Source organism: Hyla sarda, chromosome 2 (assembly GCF_029499605.1).
Source record: "Hyla sarda isolate aHylSar1 chromosome 2, aHylSar1.hap1, whole genome shotgun sequence".
NCBI lineage: Eukaryota > Metazoa > Chordata > Amphibia > Anura > Hylidae > Hyla > Hyla sarda.
In genome coordinates, this window is record NC_079190.1 from 143,592,631 (window position 1) to 143,606,499 (window position 13,869).

Here is a 13,869-nt window from a genome sequence, read left to right on the forward strand (position 1 = left end):
CCGGGTGCAGAAATGTCCGAATTATAAAAATATATCGCTAAATAAACCTCACGGTCAATGGCGTACGTGTAGTGTAAAAAAATTAATAAATTCCAAAGTCCAAAAAAGTGTATTTTTGGTCACTTTTTATATCATGAAAAAATTTATAAAAAGCGATTAAAAAGTCCAATCAATACAAAAATGGTACCGTACCCGTACGCAAAAATTAAGTTATAGGTGTCAGAAGATGACAATTTTGAACGTATACATTTTCGTGCATGTACTTATGATTTTTCCCAGAAGTACGACAAAATCAAACCTATATAAGTAGGGTATCATTTTAATCATATGGACTTACAGAATAAAGAGGTGTCATTTTTACCGAAAAATGTACTGCGTAGGAATGGAAGCCCCCAAAATTAACAAAATGGCGTTTTTTTCAATTTAATAGCACAATTATTTTTTTTTACGTTTCCCCGTAGATTTTTGGGTAAAAATGATGTCATTACTAAGTAGAATTGGTGGTGCACAAAATAAGCCATCATGTGGATATTTAGGTGCAAAATTTAAAGAATTATGATTTTTTTAAAGGTAAGGAGGAAAAAACAAAAGTGCAAAAAACAGAAAAACAATCAATCCTTAAGGGGTTAATTATACAATACAGAAAACAAATGTTTAATAATGGATGAATCTGCTCAGAATATGGAGTACAGCTGTCAATGGAATTCCACTGCACAGTGCATGTGACAGAATTTTTTAATTGGGAAATTACGCCTTCGAAAGAGTAATCTTGCTTGTTCTTTCTGCGGAATACGCAAAGATCTGCAAATAAGCACAAAGCTCCAATCTGTGGTATGTGGGAATGGCTTTAATTGTATAAATGCCAAAAAGCTAATCTTTTCATCCACATGAAACTTCAGAAATCTGACCAAATTATGATTGTGAGATGCCTTCTCTTTCTTTGACATGCCAGTTATCGCCACTTGTCGAGAGACCGAAGCCTTCAACTAAGAGCTCTTTATCACTTCAGCAGATGGCTACATGTGTAGTGTAACCTGCACTGTACAATGTTGTCCCAATGAACTGGAATGACAGCAAGATGTGCGCAGGGGCAAACCTCTGCACGGACGACCTATGTAATACCAGCTAGGTTTTTTGGGCATAATGTGGAATTTTTATAAAAAAAATTTACCCATAGCAACCAATCACAGCTTAGCTTTTATTGCTCAGGTTGCTTTATAAAACGAAAACTGAGCTGTGTTTGGGTTTGGTTGCTATGGGCAAATAACAGTTCTTTTCTGAGAATGTTTTGATCATGGCTAGGGCATACTGTGGGACAGGATTATCAAGACAGAAAGGAACAAATCTTCAGTGTTAAATTTAAATTTTAAATCTTTTAAACTCTGTTAAAGTAAGCCCCTACTGGGCATTTTAAATTGTTCATGGTAATGTGTGGCACATACTAGAGATGAGCAAATTTTTCAAAACAATTTAGTTCGATCCAAATTTATTTGCAGCGAATCTATATTAAAAACGCTATTTCTGGACTACAGAGAGCCTCAATAGGGGTGTAGAACACTTTGCTTTGTTTGCTAACACTCATATGGAGTATGCTGGGTAGTGAATTAATACGGTTATTCAGTATGACATGCAGATTACAGGCATTGCTTTTAGAATCACTGCCGTAGAGCGGCACAATGACAGAGCCTGGAGGTGGCATCAGTATGAAGAGACCATATAGTGGCTGAGGAGACCGCATGGAGGTGTTGGCAGCATGAGGAGACCATATAGTGGCTGAATGAAAAAGCTTGTATGTGGCTGAAGCAAGCATGAGGAGACCATGTAGTGGCTGGCTGACACAGCCTGGAGTTGGCAGCTGGATGAGGAGGCAATAGGGCTTCACAATACCCAAGATTAAAAGACGAATTTAGAAATTTAAATTGAAGATTTAGGGTAGCTAGTGCTACCACCAAAAAATTTTTTAGGCCCAGTCCCCGCAGCATCAGTAAACCATATATTGTCTAAATGACACAGCCTGGAGGTGGCTGAAGTATCAGGAGACAATTGAAATTTAAGATTTTGAAATTGAAATTTCACTACTCTGCCTGACATACTTATTGCGTATATGAGGGGAGTACAATATGCTTCACTTAGCTTAAAACAGTATTTGTCTAGAACAGAAGCTGGTGTGTACTATTGGCTGTGCTTTCACAGTATATAGACCCTAGAGAGTTTAACAGGTGCAAAATAGTACACTACTTAGATGTAGGTATGTGGTATGCACTTATGAGTGCAGAAAAATGTGCTACAGTACGCTTAAAAATACTTATTTTACCTGTGTCCCAGATTCCAAAATTCCTTTATAATCAGAAAATGTCAGAATACCACCTGACATTCAAAATAAGAAAATGATACATACGTTCTCTGAAGAAAAGGATTCTTCATTAGATGACAATGAGTATTGTGTGTTCCAGTGACATTAGCTCATCAGAGGAACAGGAAAACATGATACAACTTAATTCTGCAACTGAAGAACTACAACAAAGAATGAACGACTTATCCTACTGGAACTGAGGAACTTCAAAATGGTAAATCTACTACCTGGGATAGTCTATCAATTCCGACAGCCGGTGGTCAGTATCCACATTTCCCGGTTTCTGCTAGTCCTTGGCAATATTCCTTTTATTACTGGTATCAACATGGCAATAATGCTGGGAGAGTAATTCAAGGATACCCACATGTTTCCTACAATACACAGTCAATATATGGAGACCATATAGTGGCTGGAAGCAGCATGAGGAGACACAAGGGCTTCACAATCCCGAAGATTAAAATATGAATTTTGAAATTTAAATTGAAGATTTAGGGCAGCTAGTGCTACCATAATTTTTTTTTAGAGCCAAGCAGCATCAGCAAACCATATATTGGCTGAATGACACAGCCTGGAGTTGACTGAAGCATGAGGAGACCACTGAAATTTATGATTTTTTTTTTATTTAAATGTAAGAATTTGACACTTAAATTAAGGATTTTGAAATTAAACTTTTAACTCCCAAGTTCTAGTGTCCGGGGCCCCGGCGTGTGGGTACACAGGACCAAATCTAACAAGAAGTCAAATGTCACATGGCAGCACAATGACAGAGCCTGGAGGTGGCATCAGTATGATGAGGAGAACATATAGCGGCTTAATGGCACAGCCTGGAGGTGGCTTAAGCATGAGGAGACCATATAGTGGCTGAATGAGACATCCAGGAGTTGGCGGCAGCAGCAGCATCAGGAGTCCTGAAAGTGACCCAGTGATAGAGTGGTGCTGTTGGTGGCAATTCCAGTACCCGGTGACGAAGGTGGGTGAAAAAAGGTCTGATGCGGAGGTATGTTTGTAACTGGGGAGCAGCGCCTTAAATCTGTTTGGCATTATCCATATTTGTGAAGTGTTGGTGTGGCACCATGGTCAATCTACTCTCATGCATCAGGCATTGGTGGTTGGAAATCCTGGCTGATCCATGCCTGATTCATCTTCACAAAGGTCAGTCTCTCCACATTTTTTGTGGACAGACGAGTTCTCCTTGTGGTTACTATGGCCCCTGCTGCACTAAACAACCGCTCTAATGGCACACTACAGGCCGGGCTGGACAGCTTTGCCAGGGCAAACTCTGCTAGTTGCGGCCACAAATCAAGTTTGGCTGCTCAGAAGTCCAGCGGATCTTCAAGGTGTGTTGGCGTGGGCTTGTCAAGGCATGCCACTTTCTGGTTCAGGTCCTGCTCCAGGTGTACCTGCTGCTGAGTTGCGTCATTATGCGGGTGAAGAAAGCTATTCATCAGCGACTGTAGACTCAGGCTTCTTCTGATGGAACTGGTACTGTTCCTGCCACCCCACCCCTCCCAAGCAGCCATGGCAGTGTAAGGTGAGCGCAGGGGGCACCCCCGATTCAGACTTGCGAGAGGATGGACGATGGCGCCGATAGGCATCGGCCAACTGACTACATAGGATGCCTCTGTAGTAGGTTACTTTGTCCTCCCTCTCAGTGGGTGTAAAAAAGGCCCCTATTTTGTGGTGGTAGTGAGGGTCCAATAAGGTGGAGATCCAGAAGTCATCCTGCGGCCGAATGGGATAATTCGGCTGTCACTACGCAAGCAAGCATGCATTGTGCCATTTCTACAAGTGACTCGGAGGGACTCCCTGCCTCTATCTCCACTGAATACTGCCACGGTGTGTCTGGGTCTTCTGTCTCGCCTTCCCCATAACCCTCTAGCTCGTCTGGGTGCTCCTGCTCCTCCTCTCCTATCAGGTTACTAGAAAAACCACCCATTTGGCAAAACCTAAACTCTGTTCCACTGTGCCCCTCCCCCTCCTCCAGTTCAGCCACCACAGGGCTCATGTGGCCATGAGATGTAGGTGCCACGTCTCCAGTGTCCTAACCAGCCATCGTTTCCAACATGTGTTGTAAGAAATGAAGCAGGGGAATGACTTGGTTCATCCCATAATCCTAGTGACTTACTAATAATGTGGCTTCCTCAAAGGGCCTGAGCAAACGGCAGGTGTCACGTATGAGCTGCCACCGGTTTGCAATGAAGTTACACAGGGGAGTACCCCTATCTGCTTGGATTAACAAGAAATCAGTGATTTGCTTTTCTCTGTTCGTACAGTCGGTTCAACATATGGAGGGTGGAGTTCCAACGTGTCGCAACGTCACAAATCAGACTGTTGGGGGATACCGTTCTGACGCTGCAGCTCAAGGAGGGTTTGCTTTGTGGAGTACGAGTGGCTGAAGTGCGTGCAAAGCTTCCTTCCCATTGTTAGGATGTCTTGCAAATGGGGGAAACACTTCAGGAACTGCTTCACAACCAGATTGAACACGTGTGCCATGCACGGCGCATGGCTCAGCTTTCCCCGTCGCAGCGCAGACAAGATGTTCTTCCCGTTGTCATTCACCATGATTCCAATTTCCAGTTTTGTGGAGTAAGCCATGCACAGATTTCTTTACGAAGGAGTTTTAGCAGTTCCTCCCCTTTGTGACTCCGTTCGCCAAGGCAAACCATGTGAAGAACAGCGTGACACTGCCATTCCTTGCACACATGGTATGCTGAAGGTCCACTGAGACTTGTCTGGGCAGTGGAGGCTGAGGTCACGGAGGATGAGGAGGCGGAGTCTCACACTGTCACAGGACCAACGGCCTGAGAGCTTGGAGAAGGAAGCGGCGTCACCTGTCCAAGTTGGTGTTGTAGCTGTGCAGGAACCACATTCACCCAGTGAGCCGTTAAGGACATGTATTGTCCCTTAGCATAGTTACAGCTCCAGACATTGGCGCTGCCGTGTACTTTGGTACACACCGACAGGCATAAGGACTGGACTACCTTCTCTTCCACAAAATTGTGCAGTGCTTGTACTGCCTTCTTCAACAAAGAAATGACGGATTGGCACTCTCCACCTCGGCTCGGCACAAGCAATCCGTTCTCTGAAAGGTGCAGAGTCCACCGCTTAAAAAGGAGGGACTGCAGCACCAGTAACTTGGATAGGAGCACATTCGGCTTCTGCACCATTGGATGAGTGGGCGCATACTGTTGTCTTTTGGACATGGCTTTGCAGATGGATTGTTGGCTGTATGGCTGACTAAAAGTAGGAGGAGCAGGAGCATCTGGAGCGACAGAAGGAGGGTATGACACACAGCTCCCTTCCGCTGAATTGGTGGAGCTCTGGCTGCACCAATCACTGGGTGATGCAGAACCACTGGACCACTACATCGAAGTCACCCAGGCCGCTTTATGGTGGTAAAGCATAAGTTGACGCAGGGTCATGGTGCCAACATTGGGACCCTGGCCATGCTTCACCTTCTGCCGACACATCTTGCATGTGGCTATGTGAACCTCCTCCAGATGCTTGATGAAAAACTGCCACGCTACTGAGTAACTGATTTTCCCACAAACAGTCCGCTTTAATTGACTACTACTGCCGTCGCCTCCGCCTGTTCCTCTACCTCCCGAGAAGGTAGGCTGCCGCGAAGCACGTGGTCTCCCACAGGCACATTTGGTTCCGCAATTTCCACTTCTGCCACCATGCTGACTGACAACCATGCTACCACCTTGCTGGCTCAGCTGCTGCCTCACGGGCAACCTGCAACTCTCTTCTGATGATGATGAAGCCCCTTCTGGACCCGGCTCCCAATTGTGATCTACTTCATCATCAAGTGTCTGCACGTCACTGATGTCCTACTCGGGTTCCTCAACAGTGTCTGCTTCAGGACCCTGAACCCTGGCAACACTGCCTCCCACGTCACTCTCCTAATCGCTATTGGCCTGCCTAGCGGAGGAAGCGGCGGATGTCTCCTCCACTTCTTGGCTGGGCAGTAGCTGCTGACTGTCATCTATTATATCGTCCTCCAGTGAATAGTGGAGCTGAACCCACAGCATAAGATATTTCTGTAGGGGAGGGAACAGCATAGGACAGAAGCAATGGGAGGACAGGGACTGCTCCCGGGCAATGCCAACTGAGGGTTGTGTCTTAGGAACCCACCTACTGTTGACTGGGGGTATCAGATGTCACTTGTGATGAAGTGGATGACAGTGTTAACCAATCGATGACGACAGATGGGCTACTGGTCGTGACACGACCGCTAGCTGATACCTGGAGCTCAGGCCTCTCGCTGCAACTCCTGCTGCCTTTCGCCCCTAGTCTGCTGCGACCTCTGCCTGATTGACAGATTAACAGGTACAAAAAAGTACACCACTTAGATGTACGTATGCACTTATGAGGGCAGAAAAATGCAGTACAGTGCGCTAAAAATAAAAAACAGAACACAACAGTGCTGCAGCACAAAAAAGCTGTGTACGAAACACAAAATTTTGCTCTGTCAAAGACGGTTAGGAATGGACTGCTGGGTATTATACAGTCTACAGACTAGTATAACCAGCAGATGATTTGTTGTGGAACAAAGACACAGAATTGCACTGAAAAATTATTCTTGCCTCCTCTGCTAAGGTTTGTGAAGTTGCAGCAGTTTGGTGAAATATGAGGCAGCAGACAGCTCTCTGCCCCTCTCTGTAATACAATGCTGTGGAAAGTGACTGGGAGGTTAATGGCTGCAGTAAAAATCCTTTTCAGTGAAAAAAAACACTGCTCTCTGTCCACCAGAACGCTAATGTGACTAGGATGTGAAGCACTGCTGGAAAGTTTTTCCAGCGCACGCACACACACACACACACACACACACACACACACACACACACACACACACACAGATGTCCATCTTTTTTGTATGCAGTGTAATGAATGATATGATGAGCCGCAAAATATATAGGGCTGTGACATCACAGGGGTGACTGGCTGCTGATAGGCTGCATCCCGCATGTGATTCAGGGTCATCCCACCTACTTGCCTTCCTGCCTTCCCAGCGTTCCTTGCACCATGTACTGACATGTGGATACACCATTTTAGATGCCCTGGACTGCAGTAAATTTAGTTTAATGAAGCGATTCGCGGCGATATTCGCATTCGTTTCAAATCGAATATTTCATGAAATTCGTTAAAAAGTTGGGTTTAGTCAGCTTTGATTCACTCATCTCTAGCACATACTGTGCGGTTACAAAACTGGCAAAACCAGCTATGGCTTTAACAAAAAATGCAATTACAGTAAACCCCTGGCAGCAAAAAACATACGTACATAAATGTGTTTTGCACCATGAGTGTGGCATTCTTTTAAACCATAATTGCTCTGTGCATATGTACCTTAACCAAACCCAGTCCCACCCAATGGGATACCTGTACTGGGCTTAGAGACATCCTAGAGGAATGCTACTTATCTGTTCACAGTTGTGATCAGTATTTGCTACAACAGTGCCTATAAGTTACTTACCTATTCCACAGGCAAATGATGCTCCTCTACAGTCAGGCAGAAAAGACAATTATTTTTGTCAGTGGTTGCTCATCTTGGACATTTTCAGTTTAGAGAGTTTAACCCGATAACGACCATGGACGTCTATACTCGTCCAATGGCCGTTACCGGGGTATGACGCGGGCTCCCGACTCGAGCCCGCGTCATACCGGCCAGCCCCCAGCTGATTCCTGTAGCTGGGGGCCGGCGTTAATAGCCGACATGCGGCGATCGCCGCGGCCGGCTATTAACCCTTTAGATCGCCGCTGTCAAAGTTGACAGCGGCGTCTAAAGGTGCCTGTATACAGTCCCTGGTGGTCCAGTGGGGTGGATCGCTCCCCCGCAGCGCGATCGCGGGGGAGCGATCCACTGCTGAGGTAGCCTGAGGGTTTACCTCTCCTCCTGTGTCGGCTCCGGCTCTCTGAATGATAAAGCCTGGCAGGACCAGGCTTTATCAATCGAGCGCAGAGCACACAGATGAATGGAATTGTATGTAATCCCATTCATCTGTATGAGGAATCAAATGATTCCTCCTAAAAGTCCCCTAAGGGGACTAAAAGTGTAAAAAAAAAAAAAAAAAAAAAAAAGTTTAAAAACACACACATTAACCCCTTCTTTATTAAAAGTTTAAATCACCCCCCTTTTCCCAAATTCCATATTAAAAATATGTAACCATAATAAAAATAAACATATGTAGTATCGTCGCGTGCGTAAATGTTTGAACTATAAAAATATATAATTAATTAAACCGCACGGTCAATGGCGTACGCGCAAAAAAATTCTAAAGTCCAAAATAGCGTATTTTTGGTCACTTTTCATACCATAAAAAAAGGAATAAAAAGCGATCAAGAAGTCCAATCAAAATAAAAATGGTACCGATTAAAACTTCAGATCATGGCGCAAAAAATGAGCCCTCAATCCGCCCTGTACGTGGAAAAATAAAAAAGTTATAGGGGTCAGAAAAGAAAAATTTTAAATGTATAAATTTTCCTGCATGTAGTTATGATTTTTTCCAGAAGTGCGACAAAATCAAACCTATATAAGTAGGGTATCATTTTAATCGTATGGACCTACAGAATAAAGATAAAGTGTAATTTTTACCGAAAAATGTACTGCCTAGAAACAGAAGCCCCCAAAATTTACAAAATTGTGTTTTTTCTTCAATTTTGTCGCACAATGATTTTTTTTCCCGTTTCGCCATAAATGTTTGTGTAAAATGACTCATGTCATTCCAAAGTAGAATTGGTGGCGCAAAAAATAAGCCCTCATATGGATTTTTAGGTGCAAAATTGAAAGGGTTATGATTTTTAAAAGGTAAGGAGGAAAAAACGAAAGTGTAAAAACAGAAAAATGCTTGGTCCTTAAGGGGTTAAGCAAATCTGTCAAGAATTTACCCTATAATACAGTACCTGTTAGAAACACATTTAAATCACTAGATGTTATCCTCTAGTGGGTTTATACCCCGTCATCCTTCATTGGACATACAGGGTTTGGGTAATATTGTTATTTATACCCCATTTCTTAGCCTTAGGACGATTTGGTCTGTGTTTACCTGAGGATTCAGAACACCCCAGGGGGACTACTTACACCTCATTAGCATGCGGCACTGAAAAGATTTCAAGCACAATTTCTCCAGTATCGATGTGGGCCCTGAAGACATTAACATATCGTGAACAAGCTAATTTTACCCTATATAATGTGTTGCCAACAGTTATCTACAGTTCTATAGGGTAAATGATGACCCTTAACTGAGAGAGAACACTTATATTGACAGCATGTTTCAATTGTCCTGGCTACAGAATTTACCTGAAAACATGGTTCACGGTCCTGAAACTTTATGTAACAGAGTAGTTAGCTACTTTCTAGAGCCTTTGGACCCTTGTGTATTAAACACCTATGTCACATCCCGATAAGCTTCCCTGCATAGGCAAAGCAGCATGACAAGTGACTATATTTAACATCCTGTAAAGCAAATGGGCTGGGTTGGGGCCATTTCTCACTTCCATGTAGTATTCCTGCTATTTGCCTATGGGTTACATTCGGTGTCAGCACTTATGAAAAGATAAGTGGAGTCATTCCTTTGCAGTATCTTTGAATCATATGTTTCTGCACCTGTATGTCTGTGTTTTGTCAAGCAAATACTCCACTTCTGTTTTTTCATTATATTTTTTGGATCAACTCCATTGTCAGGTTAACTTTTTAAGTTAGGTTTGCAGCTTTCCATATGTGACTACTTACTGTGCCTGTTATGTACGAAGTATTCTTCATTGCTATATACATCATGTATTTACATTCCTCTACCCAGGTAGATGTAGTGTAATTTTATCTGAAGTACACTCACTCTCACATACACACTCATACAGAACCAATATAATGGAGACCTATCAATATGTTGGAGACCTGACACCATGGGAATCTTGTCTAGTAAAGCTGCATGCACCACTGCTGCTTCTAAATAGTCTATTCTTTGAACTGTTCTAGGAAATGGTGTATATAGGTGTGAGGTTTTCCACTGTGTATTTTAAGTTTATGCAGAACAAGACTTTAAAATGTAATGTTTATGTATCCTAGAATATCCTTAAAAACACATTTTTTTTTATGCAATGATTTGCTCTGTTTGATCTTGCAGTAATAGATACTTCAACTTGTGACATGCTTGACTTGAAAATGTAACTTGTACGTTGCCCATATTGCATACTAGGGATCGACCGATATCGTTTTTTTTTTTTTTTTAGGACCGATACCTATAATCTGTGGAGGTTAGGGCCGATAGCCGATAACTTATACCGATATTCCGGTATAAGTTATCGGCTAATTATCCCCCCCCCCCCGGACACTGCTGCAGATCATTGATGGGCGCTTTAAATCAAAGAACTGCAGCGGCTTTTGCGGTGCCAGAGACCGCCGCCGCCACCCGCTTCCTTCCCCCTGCCTGTCCGGGGGTCCTCCTGAGACCAGACACCGAACACCCCCTCCCCCCCCACTGCCGCACCGCCCAGGCCAGAGACTGCCGCTGCCCCATTGCCTCCCCCATCCCCGGTTTTACAATTACTTGATCCCAGGGCCTGGGGTCCACACTACATCTGGCTCCTGTGGCATCCTCCTGAGCCGTCACTGTGCGCACTGACGTTGACGTCGCGTTGAGGACGTCACTCGTCATTGCGCAGCGCACAGTGTAACACAGGACGCAGCAGGAGCCAGGAATAGCGTGGCCCCCGGCCCCCGGGAACAGGTAATTATAAAACCGGGGATGGGGGAGGCAATGGGGTGGCGCTGGTCTCTGGCCGGGGCGGTGCAGGGGGGGGGGGGAGGGGGGGTTGGCAGGGCATTATCGGCAAGGTAATTGCCGATACAGATAACGCCCAAAATCGTGAATATCGGCCGATCCCTATTGCATACCTCCCAACTTTTGCTAAGAGGGACAAGCTACGCTACTGACCCAACTCACGGCCACGCCCTTAACGCCTGCACCTACAGAATGGGAATACCTTATAAAAGCAATAGAGTTGTCAGTCTGTCTAAGTTTAGGAGGGCCTCTTATACTGACAGACTGACAATAACCCCCATCATTACCACTACAGACCATATAAGTGATTACATACAGTTATATCAGGTGACGTCTTCTGTGATCAGCGTCCTTCAATTTCATTTTTCTTCTCGTGCTCAGACCACCAATGGCTCTTCACCCTGTCAAACTTCCCACGAGCACCGCATTTAACTGTAGACTCTTCATTATAAGGCAATTACAGTTAAATTTGGGATGTGTGGAGGCCGTTCCGGATCGGTGGGACATCACCCCAAAAGTGGGAATGTCCCACCGGATCCGGGACAGTTGGGAGGCATGCATATTGACTGACGCATCAAATAAAGTGTAGGCCGCCCGACAACTACAGTAAAAAAAAAAAAAATTCTAATTTTTCTTATTTACTTAAATATTTTCCGTGTTTATAACTGGCGACTACAAAGTGTGAAGGTGAGTGTATTTATCCATGATTAAACTAAAGCAGAAAGATACATTTTTAGGGTATGTTAACACAGGGCAGATGCACAGTGGATTTTCTGCAACAACTGTAGACCTGGTGCGGATTTCCCAATCAAGTGACTGGGGAAAAATCTGCACTAAATCTACGGTTTTCCTCAGCATGTGTAAAATCCACACTACAGCGAAGTTTATGTATAGATATATATATATATATATTTTTTTTTAATGTAGTGTGGAAAAGTCTTCTACAAATCTTATCACTTCAATTATACTGTAATATGCTGCATATTTGTCGCATATGAAATTGTGCAGAAAGTTTGCAGCGTATCCTCCCTGTGTGAACATACCCTGAAGATTTTTTTTTACAGGGCTCGACATCGTAGTTCAGCTGTTGTCTTATTGAGCTTTTTATAGGACTGGCTTCACTTAGCAGAAGCAAGTAGCCTCTAACAGGTGCAGCTAAATGAGTAATGTACCACTCCTGAATTCTTTTTATTTCTACATACATTTTTTATCTTTACTGTACCAGATCATCGCTGTGACATTTCTACCTTCTGTCTTTGTATGTCCACATTCTGTCAAGATCTTGTTAAGCGGCCAAACCTAGATTCCAGGTGCAGTGTCCCAGTCATTCTGTGTTCTATAGAACATCATGTCCCTCCTCTTTTTCCTCACCCTCCTATGTCTGCACTGGCTGTAGTTTCTGGGTGGGTCAATGTCATTAGCTGCAGTTATTTTTAAAGTCCTGAGAGGTGAGGTTTGCCGTGCAAAGACAGAAAGAGGGCGTTTGTTTGTAGATCTGACATCAAAGTGTACTTTTCTGATTACTGACTGCAGCAGGTAATCTTTGCAGCGTCACTCAGCCACACAGATTAGAGACGGTTATTCAGGAAATATTATCCCAATACATCTTCCAGGCTTGCTGGATTTTCTATCTCTGCTGCTTCTTGTGGACTTTGGAGTTTTGAACTTCGAAAAGCAGTTTTGATTTGTAACCACTCGGCTAAGCCATCATTTTTCTACTTGCCTTTTCAGGATAATATTAATGTCTTCTTGCGGGCCTGCGAGAAACTTGGATTGAAGGAAGCTCAACTTTTTCACCCTGGGGATCTTCAGGACTTATCAAATCGAGTCACTGTCAAGTAAGTTCCGATCTATATAATGATCACAGTCTTTTCTGTAAGGTGTAAGTGTCAGAGTATTGACTGAAGCCTAACTTGTCAGAGAGGGAGCTATAAACTGACAGCGGCAGAACAAATACGCTTTACCAATGCTGTCTCTAATTGTTTTGTTGTGTTGTAAAGCAGGAGAGCTAGTCTGACCTGTACTGTACTCAGCTTTTGCATAACCATGCTTCCTTGAAAGAGCACTGCATGTTCCCTCTGCATAGGTTTTTACTTATTAGACCCTAGGATACAACACTACTTTATGTAAGTACTTAAGAATTATTTAGGAAGGTGACTTGAAAAGCTCTAGCAATCGGAAGCAGTAGGTGTGCTAGTGCCATATTCTTAGGCCCCCAGGTAGGTGCACAAAAGAAGTGATAAGCAATGAAATTTAGTTTTCAATCCCTGCATGTACAACATGGAATGAATGTTAATACGTATAGATTTGCACATTATGTTAGATGGCAACATTAAGTCAGTTCCTAGGTATTTTATCTATGTTAATATGGTACATATCTGTATGGTATTGTATTTGTGTAGGAAATTCATGACTAAGACCAAATCTGGGTCATATGATATAGAACATTTGTATTACGTTCTAATACACAAAGCTATTTATTATTTATTCATTTTATTTATTTTTATTTTCTTTTGCTTTGGTTTTGTTTAGCTGGTACTATATTTATATATAATAATTATATTTTATAAAATAGAGGGCATTTAATTACTAGGCCCTATGTTGATACACAGACGTGTATATTATCTATTCGCCTACCTCTGAGATCCATCAGATTTTTATTGGTTTCATAGGACTACCTGTACTTATATAATTCTTCAGTGTTGTTTGAGAAAGCAAGAAACAGCATAACAGTGT

The 13,869-nt window shown here is 43.3% G+C and overlaps 1 protein-coding gene across 11 annotated transcripts in view; it reads left to right on the forward strand.

The window, feature by feature from the left end:
• The window catches only part of LMO7 (LIM domain 7), a 239,648-nt gene that overhangs the window by 124,148 nt on the left and 101,631 nt on the right, over positions 1 to 13,869 (forward strand). For all 11 annotated transcript variants that reach the window (XM_056555527.1, XM_056555526.1, XM_056555531.1 and 8 more), the window contains exon 5: positions 12,865 to 12,971. In XM_056555527.1, coding sequence (XP_056411502.1) covers positions 12,865 to 12,971 — 107 coding nt within the window. The remainder of the gene's footprint in view (positions 1 to 12,864; positions 12,972 to 13,869) is intronic.